This window comes from Natrix helvetica, assembly GCF_964273705.1.
Source record: "Natrix helvetica genome assembly, chromosome: 2".
In the NCBI taxonomy this organism is placed as follows: Eukaryota; Metazoa; Chordata; class Lepidosauria; order Squamata; family Natricidae; genus Natrix; species Natrix helvetica.
Genome location: NC_138552.1, coordinates 114,238,819 through 114,260,752, shown reverse-complemented (window position 1 = coordinate 114,260,752; position 21,934 = coordinate 114,238,819). Strand labels below are relative to the sequence as shown.

At 39.3% G+C, this 21,934-nt stretch overlaps 1 protein-coding gene across 4 annotated transcripts in view; it reads left to right on the top strand.

The window, feature by feature from the left end:
- SLC22A15 (solute carrier family 22 member 15) overlaps positions 1 to 20,364 on the top strand; it is a 38,480-nt gene extending 18,116 nt beyond the window's left edge. The window contains exons 7-14 of one of the 4 annotated variants that reach the window (XR_014174420.1): positions 1,083 to 1,223; positions 2,718 to 2,803; positions 3,943 to 4,063; positions 5,630 to 5,702; positions 11,910 to 12,098; positions 13,969 to 14,058; positions 15,467 to 15,565; positions 19,409 to 20,364. Coding sequence is in view for 1 of the 4 variants with exons in the window: in XM_081941886.1 (XP_081798012.1) it covers positions 1,083 to 1,223; positions 2,718 to 2,803; positions 3,943 to 4,063; positions 5,630 to 5,702; positions 11,910 to 12,098; positions 13,969 to 14,049 (691 nt within the window). In the remaining 3 variants the exon portion in view is untranslated. Of the gene's footprint in view, positions 1 to 1,082; positions 1,224 to 2,717; positions 2,804 to 3,942; positions 4,064 to 5,629; positions 5,703 to 11,909; positions 12,099 to 13,968; positions 14,819 to 14,927; positions 15,446 to 15,466; positions 17,377 to 19,408 lie in introns of those variants that run through there. The other 3 variants (XR_014174421.1, XM_081941886.1, XR_014174422.1) reach the window with 3 other exon arrangements.
- Positions 20,365 to 21,934: the final 1,570 nt, after the last annotated feature.

Genomic DNA, 21,934 nt, shown 5'->3' with positions numbered 1-21,934 from the left:
AGGGATGACAGAGAATGAGCTGGCTGGATGGAGTCACTGAAGCAGTCGGCGTGGGCTTAAATAGACTCCTGGGGATGGTAGAGGACAGGAAGGCCTGGAGGAATGTTGTCCATGGGATTGCAATGGGTCAGACACGACTTCGCTACTAACAACAACAAAGACATAAAGCCTAAAATCCTACCTAGAAGAATATTAAAAGAAAACAGAATAAAGTGACATCTATCTACATATACTTGAGGATGATGATGATGAAGATGATGAAGATGATGAAGAAGATGATGATGATATCCATTCAGTTATGTCCGACTCTTGGCAGTTCTTACTAGTATGGTACAAAAGCTAGGCACAAGTCAAGTCTTGAGCTTGCTTCCCACTATGCTTGGCCCCACACCCTCCTCTCAAACCCTGCTCACCCATCGTGGGGTTATCTCGAAGATTTCCGGAACTTCAGAGTAATGGAATTGTGGCTGCTCTGAAAATGGCTTTCTCAAATGCACCTGTATTACTTAGGAATGAAATCATACACTTTGCTTCCCAAACCACTCTGTGCAATGCAACAGAAAGCTCCAGAGTCAGGCAGCTATGCCCCTCCCCACCTCATTTTACATTTTGCATCTACTTAACAATCTCATAAATCATTTGTTAAAACACTCTATCAAACTTTACCTGCTAAATTTAATAACTAGAAGATCTATAAATGAGACCAAAATTTTGTCTTTACTGTATTATCTTCCAAGTGCACTTCTAAATATAATTCACTCTTAAAATCTGAAACTCTGGGCAGTTTACAAAGTCAGCATATTGCCCCTAACAATCTGGGTCCTCATTTTACCGACATCGGAAGGATGGAAGGCTGAGGCAACCTTGAACTGGACAAAATCAAACTCTTGGCAATGGGCAGAATGAGCCTGCAATACTGCATTCTAACCACTGCACCACCGTGGCTTCAATTATTGGTCTTCTGGAAATTGTAGATGATGGTCAGGCATAACACATTTGTTTGCTTTCAAGTTTATAGTTATTTTATACACAGGATATTAACGTGTATTGCGATTAAAATGTTTCATTTTTGTCACCTCTAGGTTTGTATGCAGCTTGGTTTATTATGGTCTTACTCTCAATGTGGGTGATCTGGGTGGCAGTATCTATGCTAATTTGGCTCTTTCTGGTCTAATAGAGATTCCTGCATACCCACTCTGCATCTATTTGATAAGCCAGAAATGGTGAGTTTTGAATAGATGTTACACATATGTCAGATTATGCAGCATTATTTGGGACCGATCAAGAACATGAGTCCAAGGAATCATATATAAGCATCTCTACACATTCAGTTTATGTATTTAGAATGAAAGACATGTTTTTTATTTTATAATGAGATGGTCCAAGTACATCCCATTGACTGTACTTCCCCTCTATCCCTTTTTGGAGACCCCCTAAGTTTGTACCAACTGAAGATTCCATCACCAGATAGTGGCATGGCTTTCCTTTTTGAAAAGAAATGAGCAGGAAAATACACATTTTCCAGTTCAGTATAGGTAGTCCTCAACTTACAACTGCGTTGAGCCCAAAACTTATCTTGATAAGCAAGTCAGTTATTAAGTGAGTTTTGCTCTGTTTTATGATCTTTCTTACCACAGATGTTAAGTGAATCCTTGCAGATTTTTAAGTTAGTAACACAGTTGTTAAGTGGCTTTCCCACTGACTTTGCTTGTCAGAAGGTCGCAAAAGATGATTGCATGACACCGGGACACTGCAACCAACATAAATTTGAGCCACTTGTTAAGTGTCTGAATTTTGTTCATAAGACTATGGGGATGCTGCAATGCTTGAAAGTGTGAAAAATAGTCATGTCACTTTGTCAGGGCTGTCATAACTTTGAATGGTCACTAAATGAATGGTTGTAAGTCAAGGACTTCCTGTATGTGCAGTCCTTGTGTGTGATTTTTTGAGCACATGCTCAAAAAAAAAATAGCAATATCAATAACACTTCGACATATACAACTTCACAGTGCTTTATAGCCATCTCTAAGCAGTTTACAGAGTCAGCATATCCCCACAACCATCTCATTTTACCAATCTTGGAAGGATGGAAAGCTGAGTCAACCTTAAGCCAGTAAGATTTGAACTGCAAAACTTCTTGCAGCTGGCAGTCAGCAGAAGTAGCCTTCAGTACTGCATTCTAACCACTGTACCACCATGACTCTTCTTTAGGACAGGTCAAGAACATGCATCTTGCAATAGTGCAAGTTTCTAGACCCATAGTAGTCTTTGTAGTACTCTCACTTCATCATTTCAGTGTTCTTTGTAACTTTTGGCAACTGGAATAAAAGATTGGGGAAAATTAATGAAGTGATATTTTAGTTATGAAACCTAATTAATGCAACAGACTATAAAAGAGTTTCTATCCTACTTTAATGATATTTCTAAACATGTTGGTAAAATAGAAAGCTGTGTAAAATACATTGTATTTAACAAGAAAATGAAGCATTGTGAGAACTGCAAATGCATTATTATCTGGAAAGTTTGTATAGTTCACTGTGGTGATTAGTAGAAATCAGCACAGGTATGATGAGCAGTAGGTCCTCAAATTGTCCTCATCTCATGGCATCATGATAGAATAGTGCCTTTTTACAAGAAGGAGGATATAAATCAAATACAGTCATTAATTTCTCCTCATGTTGCCTTTTTTTTTGTTTTCATTTCCTTCTGATTGTCAGGTTTGGCCGTAAACGGACACTTGCTGCATTTTTGTTTCTAGGAGGACTAGCCTCTCTCCTTATCATGTTCCTTCCACAACAGAAAGGTAAAAGGATTTATTTAATTATGGAAACTAGTGTTAATCAAATGTGGAGCTGGTCCCCTCTCTAAGAGTGCTCTGGTTACCCCTGAACTATGAGCCTCGTAGCCTAGAAACGTAGGACAGGCAGCAGTCACAATTCCTTTTCTCCAATGAAAATATTTCCTTAACCTTGCCAGAGTTGGGAGGCTATCAGCTTAGATCAGGGGTGTCCAAATTTGGCAACTTTAAGACTTGTGGACTTCAACTCTCAGAATTCCCCAGCCAGCTCTGGAATTCCCCAATTCTAGGAGTTGAAGTCCACAAGTCTTAAAAGTTGCCAAGTTTGGACACCCCTGGCTTAGATTAACCTAACAAGTGCACAGGTAGTCCTGGATTTACAATAGCAGTGGGGACTACCAGGATGGCTGCTATTATGCATTGTGGTTGTAAAGTGTGATGGCATGTGATTGCATTGCTTAATGCTAACAATTCCACACTCTCCATTGCTGTCATCACCCCAGAACTGTACAAGAGAGCGCCAGCAATGCCTTTTGTGGGAGCAGAGGCTGGAACCAAAGCACCATTTTTGGCTTCTCTGGGACGCTGAGCTGCCCTGAAGGGTAGGGCAAACAAAATTAAGACATCCCCCCAAAATAAACCCTGGTGCTTATTTCGGAGGTCAAAAGAAAATAAGACCGGGCCTTATTTCGGAGGTCAAAAGAAAATAAGCCCTGGCGCTTATTTCGGAGGTCAAAAGAAAATAAGACCGGGCCTTATTTCGGAGGTCAAAAGAAAATAAGCCCTGGCGCTTATTTCGGAGGTCAAAAGAAAATAAGACCGGGCCTTATTTTCGGGGAAACAGTATTACAAAACGTTTTTCTTGACTAAACAAAAAAAATGTATGTGTGTTTTTAATAAGATCATATGTGATTTTATTTAGTTCTGATTGTCAATGGTAGCCTATCACATAAATACTATACATACAAATCAAAGCCATCCATGAAGAAGATCTCAGGAGTTCAGCACAGAGAGGGGACCTGTGGTGGGACAACTTTGCATAGGACTGCCTGGAGAGATGAAGGGCAGTGCCTAAATTTGATATATAAATAAGCCAATTCTGGGATAAGCAGAATTCTAAAAGTCATCCTTTTTTGTTCCAACAGCTACAGGAGTATTTGCAATTGTGAACAACCGTTCTTTGTCTTTACTCGGAAAGCTGACTATCAGTTCGGCCTTTAACATTGTGTATATTTACACATCAGAACTCTATCCTACCGTTATCAGGTAAGTCAAGTTTGGTTTGTAGTCACTTAATGTAACTTTATGTGATCTACTTATCCATTCTGTTTTTGTGGAGGTAGAATACCATTCTTAGAGCCTCGCATTCAGCAGAGGGGCAGCAAATCAGGAATATCAGAGTTCTTGCGCATTAGAATGTGTATATTAGAATTTGAGCTCTGTCTGAAATATAATGTTTAATGACTTAGATGAAGGACTAGAAGGGGAACTCATCCAATTTGCAGATGTCATTAAACTGGCAGGAATCTCCAGAAAACAAGCTCAGGATCCAAAAGGATCTTGACAGACTTCAACAATGGACCTTATAATGGTTCTATAAACAGAGGCATGGAATCAAAATCATGTGATGAATTAGTACTGATATATAAAATACTAGTAAGACCACACCTAGAATATTGCATCCAGGTTTGGTCACCACATTACAAAAAAGATACTGAGACTTTGGAAAATGAGTAACTAAGATGATTAAAGGTCTGGAGACTAAAACATATGAAGAATGGTTGCAGGATTTGGGTATGGCTAGTCTAGAGAAAAGAAGGACTAGGGGTGACATGATAGCAGTATTCCAGTATTTGAGGGGCTGCCACAAAGAAGAGGAGCTCAACTTATTTTCCAAAACACCAGAGGGCAGGAGAAGAAACAATGAATGGAAACAAATCAAGGAGAGATGCAACCTGGAATTAAGGAGAAACTTTCTAATAGTGAGAACAATTAACCAATGGATCAGCCTGCCTTCAGAAGCTGTGGGTTCTTCATCACTGGAGGTTTTTAAGAAGAGACTGGACAGCCACTGAAATGGTATAGGGTCTCCTGCTTGAGCAGAGGATTGGACTAGAAAACATCCAAGGTCTCCTCCAATTCTATTCTGAATTGAATTGAAATGTCATTGACATTATTGGTGGTTGATTTCCCCCCCCCCCCCCTTTTCTCTCAAAAGCTTTCAAAGTTTTGTGTAGCTTTGGGATTTCTAGTGGTACAATTATCATAAATGTTTAAAATAATTATGCCCTCAAATAATTATTTTAAACTTCTAGGTGCCAGGGTTCCAAATAGCATCCAAAAGTAAATCAGAATCCAAGGCAAAGTATTGTTCAAAGTTCCAATTTATTAAGAGATCCATGTTGGCACATCTGGGAAAACCCGAATCTGAAGGCTTCCCGGTTTCCCCACCCAGTTGAAAGTTCAAGATCTTGTCCTCACACCCACATTCATCACATGGTCCAATCTTCCATTCCTATGTTGGCAGTTCCACCCATCCAGTTCTGGTCAGGTGCAGAGGTGTAGAGACAAAGGATGACCTTGGGTTCTAGAAAGAATTTTGTTATGGCTACATATCATCTAACTCCTTACACTCCCACCTCCCATTTTCCCACAATAGCAAATGCATAGTAGAATAATAGAAAGTGTGGCAGGCCTGAGATCCACAACAAAATATGGCTGCAGGCCTGACACTAAGACTTCTTAGATGTCTTGGATTTAGAAGTATAACTCGAATCCTAAATCGGAAGAGAAACCTTCACATGAATATCATTGTGTTTTTTTTCCTTAAAGGAATGTTGGAATGGGAACCTGTTCTATGTTTTCACGAATTGGTGGAATTATTGCTCCTTTTGTCCCATCTCTGGTATGTCTCAATTTTTTTTCTATTCTTTTCATACCCATTGCACCTCCAAATGGGATTAGCATAAATGTGTAGATTTATTTAAATTGTCCCAAAGGTGATTTTTCAAGAGGCAACTGGACTTTCTTGTTTTTTCTTCTGAAGTGGTTTTGCTTCTCATCCAAGAAGCTTCTTCAGCTCTGACAAGATAGTGGGGAATGGAAGGATTTATATTCCTTGCAGACAGCTGGTCATTTGCATCCTTTTAGAGGGTCCTTGAAGCACTTGGAGGTTTATCTGTGTCCTCGGGGTCACCTGAGTAGTGCTGATGGTTCTTGTAGTCTGTAATTTTTCCTCTGGAAATCCATTCTTACTCCCACACCATTCAAAGGGTTTTCATCCCAAATTGTATAGCTAAAGGTCTGTAGAGATTCTTAATCATCCAGGTCATGGTTGTCCCTTTTTCTCCTGAAAAGGCACCTTTAGGACAACCATGGCCTGGATGACTGAGAATCTCTACAGACATTTATTTAAATTGTTTCATTGCAAGAGAACTGGTACTGTTACGGTTTGTTTTTAGAGACAGATTTTATGATAAGGACTGCAGCTGCGCAATCACCTTGTCCTGGCTCAGAGAGGTAGCCCCACTTGCTGAGAACATGCCCTCATAATGGGCTCTCATTGCAAGCCCACTGTTGAGACAATGCAAGATGGTATTGCAGGAAAGTGGGAAAATGGAATACCACCTACACTGTGAACATTCTAGGTCTACTGGAACTTTTAGACTCCAATTTGCTCATTGCAAGCCTGCCACCTACCATCTGGTTGCTGGTCTCTGTTTCCATTGCATTTGTACTGTGGACTTTCAGAAAGGCCTCTCTTCTGCAAAGTTTGGAAGTAGCATTTCTTTATTTATTCTTCTGACCCAGGAGGGAGCCAGTAACTAGAATATAAAGCAACATCTAATGAAGCAATAAGTTGCAGTATTAACCTTTAGGACAAAGTTCTTGCCTTTTCCCACAGAGTGATCAACATGATTATATCCAGTGTATTCATTTTTCAGGGCAACTTGTCTGACATATTAACAGATTAACAGAGTTGAAAGGGACCTTGCAGATCATGTAGTCCAACCCCTGCCCAAGCAGGGGCCCTACATCTGCCTCTGCCTAGGATCGAACTCTAAGATCCTCTAAGTCAGGGGTGTCAGACTAAATTTCACTGAGGGTCGCATCAGGGCTGTGGTTGACCTCGGGGGGGGGGGGTATGGCCAACTGGATGGGGGTGGCCAGCTTGATGTCACTCACTGGGCATGGCTGACTGGATGGGCATTGCCAGCCTGACACCACTCCCCAAATTGCTGGCATGTTTCCTCTTTACATTGGATAGACCTGGCCGAAGCGAAATTATGTTGATCAGAACTTTGTCCTGAAGGTTAATACTGGCCCAAAGCCATGCTAGCCCGATGTTTCCTCTTCACATTGGGTAGACTGAGCAGAAGTGACATGGGTAGACTGGGCTGAAGCGATGTAGGTCGGCCCCTGACATTTTCCAGGATGGCCCCGCGGGCTGGATTTGACCACATCTTGCCTTGAGTTTGACACCTCTGCTCTAAGCTCTTTTCTTTATAACAAAAGTTTTATTGGTTTTTTTCAAATATTTTGGGGAAAAGGGTACATAAATGTGGGAAAATTTTTTTGACAGCTACATCATACGGAAGGTGGTACTTCCCCGGAATCTTGCATCTCTTTCATATTTTATATATATCAAAATATCATTGTTACATTCATATTAGCAGTTATTTTACTCAATTCTTTGACATCTTCAACCATACTTTATATCACTTCTATATTTCATTATATTAGCAATTGCGATATGTTTTTAATTCATTTCTGTGACCTAAGTTTCATTACTGTCTCCTCTCCCCTGTCTGTTGGCTGACCCAAGGCTCCTCCCCCCTTCATGTCTTGTGTGCCATCTCTTGTTTCACCTAGGAGGGCCTTATGTTTTCCCATGAAGGCTTCTCCCTCCACCATTGTGTTAATTCTCACTCTACCCCCCTCCCAAAAAATCAACAAGCCTTCTGGAATTAACCACCGAAACCAGATATTTTTTTCATATAACTTTTTAGTTAGAAAGAAGAATTTCTTCCTCTTATCTCTTATTCTTTTTGGTATCTGTTTCAAAATGGTTATTTCTTTGTCCTTATATCTTAGAGGTTCCCCCCTTTGAACTCCTAGAATCTCATCTCTTTCTAAAAAACTTAACATGTACCTCCCTTGGAACATTGTGTATTCTAGCATATGCTGAATTGATTCTATATATCAGGTCAATATCCCACCCTAGCTGCTGTTTATCTCTTTTAATATAATCTGCTAGCATTGTTATCATGGTCTCTCTTATGTCTTTACCCTCTGTTTCAGGTATATTTTGAAATCTAAGAAAAAAAGACATCCTTTCAAATTCCATTTTTTCCATGTAACTCTCAAATCCAACATTTTTTTTTTGTAAAGCCTTCATCTCTTCTCCCACCCCCACAGCACCCTCCTCCAGAGCATTTATTTTTTGACTATTTTGTAAAGTCTGTTGTTGATTCTGTCTGAGTTCTTCCTTTAAGTCCGCCAGCTGCTTTTTTATTTCGTCCTGTCCCTTTAAGAGTGTCTGAAACATTTGGTGGAACGTTTCTTGAGACTGCTGTTCACCTTCGGGAGCTTTTGATTGCAAAAAAGAGGTTAATTGCGTTTGCGGGGGAACCGGGCTTGAGACAGCAGAAGATGGAGCCGAGGCTGGTTTGGGTGGAGGCTTTATTGCAGGCATTTCAAAGTTCAAAAAAAGTTATAGGTCTAAGCAGAAAAGATGGCGTCTGTAGGAGCGCACTGTCGGGGGGGGCCAAGAGACAGGCAAAGTCCAGTGTGGGATATCAATCTTCAATACAGCTCCCCTCTGGTTAAGGCAGTGCTTCTCAAATAGTGGGGCGGGCCCCCCAGGGGGGGCGTGAGGCTCCGTAAAGGGGGGCTCAGCTCAAATTATTTTATATATTTTTGATTTGCAGGTTAAAGTTTTTTTTAATATTGTGTTCCTTTAAATCCTGTGCTCCTTTAAATCTTTTCTGCTAATGTTAATAAAGCTATTCTTTGTTGTAAATTGATCCACATTTCTTTCTTTTTTTATTCTCTTATACGTTAATAGGGATACAGTGTTATGCAGAGGTGTACTTATAACAATTTTATAGACAAATGATACTATTTACAGTCGCGCGGGGGGCGTGAAATGTTTTCTTCTTCCTAGGGGGGGCATGACAGAAAATAATTGAGAAGCACTGGGTTAAGGTCAATTTTTCCCAATCCAAGGAAGAGTTGTACAAGGAGATTTCTCTAGGGTTCACCCGGGTTTTATAATTCCAGCCCAAAAAGTTTTTCAGAGACGACTGTTCATTTGTAACGACAACAGAAACGGGGGAAGAAACGCCATTTTGGCTCAGCCTTCCCCAGGGATCGGAGAACAGTCATTTAGAAAGTTTCCATTCATAGCTTTTTAGGTCAGCTCACTTTCTTTCTTCCGCAATTGTTAAACCTCTGCTCTAAGCTCTGATTGCTTGGATGATGGATGAGAAGAACATTCTTAACCATTCTTGGCATGATTGCTACATCAATTTGGACATACAGGGTCTGGTTATAAACAGGTTGTAACTGGGACACTCTTGCACAAGATTATTGGGATGTAATGGGTCAGCACTCAATTGAGTGGATTGAGTTTTCTTTCAACCCCTTTCAACCTCTTGGGAAGGGATTTTTTCCCCTTTCGTTACATAAGGTCAGGCCATATCCCTATCAGTGTTTCAGGGGATTCAGTCTTCATGTTATCAACCTTCTCAAGAGTTCTTTCCTCCTCTTAAGGGCCAGGCCAAAGCAGGAAGCAATGCCTCAGCTCCTTTGGCATTTTAGAAACGTACTAAGAAAAGTCCAGGAAAAAAACAAAAGGGGATATCCAGTTTCATATCACATTTCCCCTCCTAAGGAGAAAAGGAGCAGATATCAAAGGAGGTGAAACCAGCGATAAGACAAAAGGATTTTATATGATCCAATCAAGGGTAAAAATCTGACACTGCATCATTATTTATTTCATGAGTTTCCTTTGCAGTAGTCTGTATCTGTGTGTTTTATGCACTTACAGTAGATACATTTTTCATTTTCATTTAATTTTCATAGGATTTATCAGTCTAAAAGGAGTCCAGATTAAGAACTCTAATCTAGAATGTGTGAGATGTGATGAGAAATCTATTCCCAAATTTTGTTGCAAATTTCAGTGATTCATTGTGTGCTTTCTAAAACAGTTGGAGGCAATCCATATTGCAAAAGAATGAAATTCATTCTGCTTCATGAGAATTGCGTTGTACTTTCCCCTTTAAATCAAAGACATGAGTAAGGTATTATAGATCAGAATCAAGTTTTTCACCAACTTTTCTCCCTTCTATTTTGTCCTCTTCTTCAGATAACTTAATTCTGCCTAGTATAGCTTTGTATATTTATCTGTGCTTGCATAATTTTCACAGAATCACAGGGCTGGAAGGAACCTTAGAAGTCTCCTAGTCCAACCTCGTGCCCAAGACAGGTGACCTTATACCATCTCGGACAAATGGTTGTCCAATCTTTTGTTGAAAAACTCCAGTGATGGAATACCCACAATTCCAGGAGGCAAACTGTTCCACTGATTAATTGTTCTCACTATCAGGAAGATTCTCCTTAATTCTAGTTTGGACCTCTCTTTAATGAGTTTCCATAAATTGCTTCTTGTCCTGCCTTCATTATTTTGGAGAATAAGTAGACCCCTTCTTTTCTGTGATAGCCTCTCTAGTACAGGAAGACAGCTATCATGTCACTTTCTCTTAGGGTGATATACCTAGTTCCCTTAACTATTCATCATATGGTTTAGCCTCCAGACCACTCATAATTGTTTTTCTTTTCTGTATTCTTTCTTAGAGTCTCAGCATCATTTAAAGACTATCTAGATTCCTCTCACAGGTATTATTGTTGAGCCAAATACTCCCTATTCTGTACCTGTGCATCTGGTTTTTCCTGCCTAAGTGCAAGACCTTACTTTTCTCACCATTGAACTGCATCTTCTTGCATTTTCGAAAGTATTGGCAGTTCTCCCCAACTTGGTATCATCTGCAAATTTGATCTAATATTTAGATCATTTGTGAAAATGTTGAAGAATACTGGGCCTACACACAGAACCTTGAGGGACCTCACTGCATGCTTTCCTCCATGTAGTTATAGTTCCTTTGAGGACTGCACACTGAGTGCGGTCAGTCATTTCAAATCCATCTGGTGATATTGCTGTCTATTCCACATTGTTCTCTCTTATCAAGAAGTAGGCCATGGTCTACTTTGTCAAGTGTCTTACTGAAGTCCAAGTAAACTATATCCACAGCATTTCCTTGATCCACTAATTTAGTCAATTTATCAAAAAATGCAGTAAGGTTTGTTTGGCGTGATATGTTTTTAACAAACCCACGCTTCTAGTGAGCAACAAATCTGTTGCTTGATTATCTTTTCCAAGATTTTTCCAGGTATTGGTGCCAAACTGATTGGTCTCTCATTTCCAGATCTACTTTCCCCCCTTTCTTGAACACTGGGATCACTTCAACTCTTTTCCAGGCCCCTGTCAGTTCCTCAGTGCTCAAGGATTTTTGAAAGATATGGTTCAGTGGTTCCAACTTCACATCTGCTAGTTCCTTCAGAACTCTGAGATGTTAACCATCTAGTTCTGGCGATTTGGATTTGTTTAGAATAGATAGGTGTTCTCTTACCAATTTCTTACCTATTTTGACCTGAATTCCTTCTCTGTCTCTTACTGTGTTGGTTTTGATAGATTCAGCTGTTTTTCCCTTGGCATAAAAGTAGAAGTAAAGAAGGAATTAAGCAGTTCTGCTTTTCCCCTGCTACCCATCACCTTTTTGCCATCTTCTCCCATTAGTGGATCAATCATTTCTTGATTTTCTTGTAGTTCCTTATGTACTGAAATTATTGAATATAATATATAGTATATTGAACAAACATACGTATTGAAAATACATAATTTTGGATCAGTTAAGTTGTATTGAAGATACCAGAGTCACAGTTCAGAGCATCTAAAAATGATTTAAATGTGCCAAAGGTTTAGTAGCTGGGTTATGGGATTAACATGAAAAGTATAATATCTGCCCCAAATAATCTTTTCTTTTTTTAACAGAAAGTTATACATTGGTATCTGCCATATGTTGTGTTTGGAGTGGCAAGTGTGTTATCTGGTTTTCTGAGTCTCTTACTGCCAGAAACCCTAAATAGCCCACTGTTGGAAACATTATCTGATATACCAGCTTGCTCATATCGAAGGCTTGAGGGTGAAGCCATGTCACTGAAGATCTTAGAAGATTCACAGGTATTTTATCTTATGTTTATCTTACGTATTGGCAGTTGGCAGTTCTGGCAGGTTGGCAGTTCTGGCAGGTTGGCAGTTCTGGCAGGTTGGCAGTTCAAATCTCTAGTGCCACGTAACAGAGTGAGCTCCCGTTACTTGTCTCAGCTCCTTCCAACCTAGCAGTTCAAAGCATGTAAAAATGCAAGTAGAAAAATAGGGGCCACCTTTGGTGGGAAGGTAACAGTGTTCTGTGTGCCTTTGGCGTTTATACCATCCACGTGACCTTGGAGACGTCTTCGGACAACGCTGGCTCTTCAGCTTTGAAACGGAGATGAGCACTGTCCCCTAGAGTCAGGAACAAGTAGCACATATGTGCCAGGGGAACCTTTACCATTACCCTATCTTCTGACTGATAATTGAAAATACATAAAACAGAACAACAACAAAAATAGAACTACTGTTTTGTATAGTGTTGCAAATTGAATTATTCAAGTTCTATTACTTTGCATGAAAATTTCTAGCTGATTTTCAATTAATCCCCAAATTAATTCATTGTGCTAAACCATATTTTAAGTGGCTTCTAAATAAGCCATAGATGGCAGGTTTTGTATAGCATACTAATTGGGTTGAAGGTGAAATATTGTTGATTATATCTCCCAACTTCCAGTAATTTTGGTTGGCCAGGGAACTATTATTCATCTATATCTCAAAGCCATAGTTCCCATTTTCTGTCATAAATTATAAAGTGTGATTTATAACCTACAGAGGTTGCTTCATACGGTATTTTAAACCACTGTCAAATAGGCATAATTCATGCCAATGATGAGAATTGAAGATGGAAGAGACACCGTATCAGAATCTCTTCTATTAGTCTTGCAATTTCCTGCTGGCTGCCCCACTGATTTTCTTTCTGGAAATGGGGAAGCTGGCAGGAATTCGAAGGAGGGAGGATGGAAGGAAGGAACAAAGATTTCTGATGTTCTCTGCCAGCTTCTCACAAGGAAACTGAATGGGGAAGTCTGAAGGAAGTTGAAAGTCATGGCTGCTCCCACTGCTTTTTGCCTACACATGGTCATTTTGTTTTTTTGTTTAGGTAAGAAAATACAGTACCTCTGAAACTATGACTCACTGGGGCACATATTGAATTTTTGTTGTTCATGTCCGCCTCTTTGCAACCCAATGGACCACAGCACACCAACCACCACCCCTTCCCAGTGTGTCCCTGAGTCTGCCCAAATTCACGTGCACTGGGTCAATGACACTATTTACTCCTCTCAGGCCCTGCCGTAATCTTCTCCTTTTGCCTTCAATCTTTATTAACATCAGGGTCTTTTCCAGTGAGTCCTTTATTCTCATTTGGTGGCCAAAACATTTGAGCTTCAGCTTCAATATCTGTCTTTCCAAGGAACAGTCAGGGTTGATTTCTTTTAGGATTGGACCTATTTGATGTCATTGCAGTCTAAGGGACTCTCAAGAGTCTTCTCCATCACCACAATTTGGAAGCATCAAGTCTTCGGCACTCAGCTTTCTTAATGAGTACAGATTGTATAGTATTTCTAATAAAATTAAAAAATACACATTTATTGGAATATACCAGTTTGCTTAGACTAGTTGTTACTTAGTTTGCTTAGACTAGTTGTTACTGCATTTTCATGTATGCTATTTAAATACTTTTTAAATCCTTAAAATCTTTGTAAATTATTCTTAATATTAGGTCTAGTGCAGTTGGAATGCTAAAAACAATGAGAAGGTAAACTTGCCAAAGACTTCTCTCTTCCACCCATAAATTGGTAAAATATTATTGCAGTCTCAAGATTGAGCCTATTAAATATTTTATCCAAAGCATGCTGAAGAAGTATTCCTGTAATCAAACTCTTAACTTCTGTTTTAGTCTGACCAAGATTCATCCAGGACCGAAAGTGACAATGAAGAATTCTATGATGCCAGTGAAGAGACTCAGATGATCAAGTGAGGGATCCCTGTTCAATATTATGCTCCCTTTGTGGGGAAAAAGTTGGATAAATCTTATTTAAGTGCCAGGTGCAATTGTGACAATAGCAATATGATACTGTGCTTTTAAGAAAAAAATAAATTATGATTTTAAATTATCAGACTGTAATAGAAGACTATGGCCACCAGGAGGCTCCCTTGATACATGGAGCTGACTGATGAAGACAGTAAGAAATATGCAAGTGAACTCTAGTTTTGAATCACGACAATCCATCTGTTACAAAGCCAAATCTTCAGCATATATTAGAATTTTCTTTGCATTTTGTTTTTGTTAAGTGAATTTCATGTTTGTTGCACTTTAGTTTTATTTTGCTGTACTAAAAAATTGACCCTGGAAAGCTATAATTAACTATTGAATAGGAAAAAAAAATGGTTCATATATTGAAAGATGTTACAGATGTCTTTTTACATAAATGGACATACCACTCAAACTCTTTGTGCAGTTTTTACCTCTTGCTGTTTTGATCCCTTGCTTTGATTGGCCAGAGCTTTAATCAAAAGCATCCATTTTGCAGATTTGATAGATTCTGCTGCTCCTAGGGTTGTTAAAAACAATTTGCAAAGTTGCCCAATGAGAGGCTGACCAATGTGATCAGTGTTGTTATATTAACTGTCCCACTTCATCTGTCATTTTCTTAAACTTTCTGCCTCTTAGACCTGTTCTGAGATGGAAATGCTAACATTGTTTGGGCTTCCTTCACCTCTCAGTTTCCTGAGCGCCTAGTTCAGGGGTGTCCAAACTTGGGAACTTTAAGACTTGTGGACTTCAACTTCTTGTGGGAGTTGAAGTCCACAAGTCTTAAAGTTCCCAAGTTTGGACACCCCTGGCCTAGTTACAAGCTTAATTTTTCACTCTGACATGCTAATGCATTATTACATTTCTGTGCTGGTTTTGGAAACACCACTGGGTGTCGAAAACACAAGCAAGGCAAATCAGTCAGGAATCGACTATTGGGTCAAATCTCCTTTGAAATTCTGTACAAAGTTTAAGTTTCATCAGTAAGTGAAATGGTGACGAGTTAACACAAAGAGGTAATGTCCTAAATGGAATGTGTTCATGAATAAAAGATGAAAAGTCTATATATAATGCAAGCTTCCATCTCTGTGACCACCAACTCTATAACCTCTCCTTGCTTCAAGGTATAACATTGGCCCGATCAAGCCTGCCAGTGCTAAGGGCTCCTCCCCAAGTTTGCTATATCAGCTCTTTTAGAGCTCCACAAATCCAGTAATCAGAGGCAGAATATCATATATATTCTCTTTATCAGTTGTCATTCATTCGTTCAATGTGATTAAGGCTCTTTGCTGGATATTTGGCAGTATTGGCTGCCCTGTATTGTCCCATCCCACTCTTTTTGCTTTAAAAGAGATCCAGAAAGAAATACTTCAAAAAGTATTGTGTGGAAACCACTGAAGATATTCAACTGAAATTGCAGGCTTAGAATTTTCCAAGACCTATTGTCCTTGATGCTAAAAAGGTATGGAAACTGTTAAAATTGAAGCAACTGCAGGCATTTTTATGTTTCCCCCTTATATTCTAAGAAAACTTTTTTTAAAAAAACCTAAAGTTGCTGTAATTGAATTAGAGTGATTTGCTCAAATCTAAATTTAATGGTTACAGAAAAATGGCCATTACAATTATAGGATTCCATGTTCAAAAATATTTAATCACTAGAAATGGACAAGTTACTCCTGATTTGTGTTGGTTTTGCTTAAAAATAAATAAATCTAATGTATACCAATTTCTTATTTAAAAAAAACAAAGAGGGAATGCTCCTAATGTCCAAGCCAATCTTGAGTTTGAACCCTCACCCTTATTCAAATTGATTTGTAATCATATAATTTTTAAAAGTTTTAAATTATTTTTAAAAACAAAATCTTTATGGATGGCTTACAACAAGACATGCTTTAAAATGTGAGTGGAAACATACACCACAAAATCAAATAAAATACAAAATGATGCTACTGTGAGCACCAGTTGGGAAGAGCATTGCATAAATGGGATGCCCCCAGAGAAAAAACACTTTGGCTTGTAGTGGCCTCCTTTGATGGAAGGCTTCATTAGAAGATCTTGAGGCGCAGGTAAGTATATATGGGGGGAAATAGTTCAGGCTATAATCTGAGAGGTATCATGTATAGCATTAGGGAGAAATGTGGCATATCAAGCTAATAGACTTGAACCAAAGCACAGATACTGTGCCCTTAGCTTTGCCTGGTATGCCAAGACAGTTATGCCCAGACAGTCTCTTATGGCATCAATGGCAGTCAAAACCCTACTAGCAACATATAATAATTTTGGCACAAGATGGAGCGTCTCCTATGTTTCTGTTATCTTGATACAATATTTTGCACATCATACTCCTTTTCCACTGATAAAGGGGCCAATCAGTTGCCTTCCTTTTTTATATAATTTGCATATTTGTATGCTGCTTTAGGCAACTGGCAATTAACAAGAGACAACTCAGTTTTGTATTTACAGTCAAGAAATAAAAGCAAATGGCAGACAAGGCTGAAATGACATGGCATTTATTGTCAATATAACAAGAGACAGAAAGGAGAGATAAGGAACAAAGTCCATAGACTGTAATTTGAAAATAGGTAAAAATAGGCACACAGGTGCAGAAGCAAAGGTCTGAATAGAAACAGAATATTTTACCAATGATATGGGGAAGATTGAACTGAGCCTCTATCTAAGAAATGTTCTGATGTTTGGTATTTAAATTTCTCCAATATATAGAAAAACTGCCTTTCTTAACAAAATTCTAAAAGTAAAAAAAAAATTATTGGACTGGAAATATCAGTTAAGTGGAGATGAATTTTGCAATGTTTTTTATCGCTAGGGAAAACAAGATTTTAAGATAGCAAACAAGAAAACCAGATGTGAAATTAATGCTTCTGATTAATATCCAAAAGCTTTTTCTTGATATATATATATAGAAGGCAAATCCTTACTAGGAAGCAACTCACAGATGAAACTGTAGATTATTTTGAACTGCACATTCAAAATGAGGAAAGGAAATGCCACCTGTCTTTTCTGTATCTAGAGATCGGAGATTAGTGGTTTAGATTTGGTTCATGATAATCTTGTGAAAACCTCCAGACTCTTTTCGGTTTAACAAGTTGTAGAATGTCAGTAATGAGCTGTCATGTTAGATAAGATATTGAATGACTGGAATTTCAGGAAAGCTCAACAAAAAAATGGAACTTAAACTTACATTTTTATCTGTCTTCAAAACATTGTAAAGTAATATCACACTGATGGTGCTTCTGAGTTTAGTAAACATAAATTATAATGCAGATTCTCTTGTGGATTTTTATGCTACTGTCCCCCAAAAGTTCCACCGAAACACCTGGAAGGCTTAAGAGTTGGGAGGCTGCTGTTTTTGCACACCAGGCAGAAAGTACTTATTCTAAAAATGAAGGTCTGGTGCCTCTTTTCTGATTTGTTGCTGTCCATTTATGGAGAGGTACTAGCAGCAGGAAACCTCTAAAATAGGTTTTTTCCCTATATTTTTGAGGTCAAAATGTTGTATGACTTGTGACAGGAAATTTTTTTTTTAAAGAAATGTGAAGGGAAGGAGTCCGATTTTGGCTAAACCAGCTAGGTGCACACAAAGAATGTTCTTATGAATAAATAGGTTATGAAGACATAAGAAAAAAGCATATCCAAATATACTGTATTCACCAATTTATGAAATGAATTAGTTAATTAACAAAATAAGAGTTGGAAAGGATCTTGGAGGTCTTGTAGTCTGACCACATCAATAAGTTGCCTCAAAACTCTATGTGGTGCATACATATTTTCAAATGCACTTTGAAAGCCATTCAATTTTGTAATGGAATTGCCATATTTTTGGAGCATAGGATGCACCTTTTCCCCTCAAAAAAGAGGCTGAAAATCTGGGTGCCTTTTATACACTGAATACAGCATTTTTGGCTCCCAAAACTCCGCCTGCTTCACCAAAGTGGCCGTGCATAGCCTTTAAGAGGCTTTCAGAGTGCTCCTGGGAGCTGGGGAGAGCAGAAATGAGCGAAAAACGGGCCATCTTTTACTCAATTTTGCCCTCCCCCCAGCCCCCAGGAGCACTCTATAAGCTGCCTAAAGGGTATGCATGCCCTTTTTTAGAGACAAAAAAATGGGCCTTTTTTGCTCATTTTTCGGGGGGTGGTGCACCCCCCAGGAGCATTTTACAAACCTCCTAAAGGCTATTGATGCCCTTTTTGTTAAAAAAAACAGGGCTGTTTTTGCAAAAATCGGGCCGTTTTGGGGAGGTCTGCAGAGTGCAAAAACTTTTTTTTGGCCTCTTCAGAATATTGATGCGTCTTATACTCTGGTGTGTCTTATACGCCGAAAAATACAGTATACACTTTATAGAAACTAAAAAATAATTTTCTGGTTCCAAAAAGTTACTTTGGCAGTGGCATTTTTATGGGTCAGGCCCAATTGTCAAATATATGTAATAAAATTGATTCCTCCTCCAGTTAAGGATTACATTTTGTGTTAAGAACAAAACCTGATATTTTGTTTTGTTTTCATCTCTAAGCAATGCGAGAAATAGCTATAGATAGATTACAGTGAGACAATCAAGTGGGTGTAGATCACTTTGAGAGTGGTCTACATTTGGCTTGTGATTATTGGTGACAAATAGGCATTACGAGCAGGGTGGGATTCACAATTTTTTGCAACCGATTCTCTGCCCAGTTGCTGGGTGGGCATGGGCATGGTGGGCATGGCTTAATAGGCCTCCTGGTGGGGGGGAGGGCATTTTCGCTCACCCCAAGCTCCGGAGGCTTTCCTTGAGCCTCCAGGAGGGCAAAAACGGCCTCTCCTGGGCTCCGGAGACCAGAAACAGCCTGTTTTGGATGCCAGGTAAGTGCAAGGCCCACGCGGAGGCTCTGGGAGGGCAAAAAACAGTCATTCCAGAAGTTGGAAATGCTTTTTTTTTCCCCCTCCTAGAGCCTCTGCGTGATCCTTGCACTTACCTGGTATCCAAAATAGGGCCCATGGAGACTCCTGGGAGGGGCGGGATGGACTGGTAGACCGGGCCAGCCAGTCCTTGCAACTACCAGTTTGCCGAACCTGATGTAAAATTATCATCCAGTTCACCCAAAGCAGTCTGAACTGCCTGAACTCCACCCCTGAGTATACTGAGATGATCAATAGTTTAATACAGTGTCAGATGCTTACATGCTGGTATATAAAATTCCATTCAATTTGTTTTCTGCCCAGTTCTTAACAATCTATTGGACAGTAGGCAGTCATTCAAAAGCTCTTTTCCCTTTCTTATTTTTGCATTTTTCTTAAACTTATCTTTTGTCAGTTACACACCTGCAGGTGGAAGGATGTGAGGATTGGCTTATTTCCTGCACACCAGACATCCTCCTTCATCTGTTTCTAAATCAGGAAGCATGTTGTACAACAGCCACCATCTTCATCAAGTTCTTCCATGCTCACCTCGAAAAAAGCTCAGTTTCCAATGATAATTGGAAGAGGCTGCGAGATCAAAGCCAAAAATATTTTTAAAACAAACACAAATGGTAGCAAAAAACAGATGATGCTAACAGTGTTGCAGAAGAATTTGAATATTAGTTGAGCATCTCATCAGAAATAATTAGTTTTCATTACATTATGACGTTTCAACATAAACAACACTATTCTAAGCGTCAAGGATGGGCACTGACCTCACAAAAGAGATTTAAAAACATGAAACACACTGTTAAATGTATGGTAAATTAAAGTAATGCATCAATGTTTAACTCATGCCCTTGGGATTTGGTGAGCCTCCTTAGTAAGAGACACATTCATATTTGAATAAGCATCCCACAAATGACTTTCATTGGATCCCATATATTAACTGATGAACTAAGTGAGGACAGGCAAATAAGGTAAAATGTTTAGTAGCTTTTGACAGAACCCTGTCTAAAGACTGATTCTCAATTGGAATAAAAAAGCCTTTAATGAGGAATGTTCCCATTTCAGTTTAAATTAGCTTCCTATGTAATATACAGGACCTTAACTGGAAGCTGAAACTGTGAAGCTTTCCAGATTTGATCAGAATAGTCCTTCCACATAAATTCATGAACTACATATATTTCCGATATCTAACCAGTTTAAGGAAGGTATGAGATGTGATTTATATTTTGCTTCCCCATTCCCCCAACAGACCCATGACTACTATGCCAAATCATCTACAAATCATATTGTGAATTATGTGGATGACACGGCAGTGGTGAGACTTATTCGGGATGACTATGAAGATTCTTACGGTATAGGGAGGAGATTAAGGTTTTGGGGGGCTGGTGCAATAAAAATAACCCTGTTTTGAATGTTAACAAAACAAAGATTATTGTTGATTTTAGAAAGAGACAACATAGTCATACTCCACTTTGTATCAAGGCTGCAGCTGTGTCAGGCATGCCTCCATCAATAATCAAGAAAGAAAACTCCCAACTCCATTATTCATGGAATTAAAATACTTTTACTGGTTATGAAAAGATAGCTAAAGTAAAGCAAGATCTGAGCCAGAAAGGCGCGAACAAGTACATATCAAATGATAACCCAGCCCCCCTCCCTCCAACGACCCCAACCCAGTGTCCAATCTGCAACTCCCTTAGGTGTCATGTGGATTGCATCTCCAAAAGGCATCATCATGTTGGTATACAGGATTGTTGGCTTTGACCACATCCAAACACCGGCTACCAGCATGCACAGAAGATGGTGAGAAGAAAACTCCCTTTTCCATATCACCACCTGTACCATTTTTTCCCATCCCAAATACCATGCCCCCACCCTCCCCGTTTCTATGGCAGCCGATAGCAAGTAAGTGAAGCAGAGGCTGACATCCGGCCCTCCTTCAGAAAAGGACATCATCCCTGGGGAAATAGGAAACAAAACAAAACAACAATGACAACCAATAGCATATAACAAAGTTAAGACTTATCAGGATATTTGGTGTAGAACCTCTAAAAATTTGGGAGCTCTGACGTGGAATTTGTCCATCCATTCAGCCTGGGAAGGGGGAAAATGTTTCCAGGACACCAAATTTTGGAAGCGTCCTCTATGTTTCCTGGACTCTTAAGATTTCCTTAACCTCAAAATGTTGCTTTCCTTCAATAAGAAGAGGAACGGGGTGAGGGTTGAGGCGGACGAATGGAAGAAATGTGCTCTGGTTTTAGTAAGTTCACATGAAATACAGGATAAATCCTCCAAAGGGTTTTTGGCAACTCCAATTTCACTAATACAGGATTTATGATTTTCACAATGGGAAACGGACCCACATATTTCGGGCCCAGCTTCTTCGATTTCTGGGTGGTTTGCAGAAATTTAGTGGACAAAAACACCCTATCCCCAACTTGGTACTCTTTAGGTTTAGCCCTTTTTTATCCGCCTGTTTTTTTGTGAGCTTGGTGAGCTGTGTCTAAAGCCTTGTGGGTCATCGGCCAAAACTGTTGAAATTGATTACTCCACTCGGATAAAGATAAAATTTGAGGTTTCTCTTGAGGCAATTCAGGAATCGGGACAAAATCCTGGCCAAAAACAACTTTAAAAGGGGTATGTCAAGCCGGCCTCCCTCAGTAACCAAGAAAGAAATCACTTAACTCCATTTTTCAGAATTAAGAGTACTTTTACTGGTTATGAAAAGATAGTAGTTAAGAAAAGCAAGATCTGAGGCATAAGCAGGCGAAATCATACATATCAATACGGGACCAACACTCTTCCCCTGGCAACCCTTATCCCACTGTCCAATCTGCAAATCCCTTAGGTGTCATGTGAGTCCCATCTTCAAGGAGCATCATCAGGAAGGTATGCGGACGGTTGGCCTTGACCGACACCAACCGCTAATCTT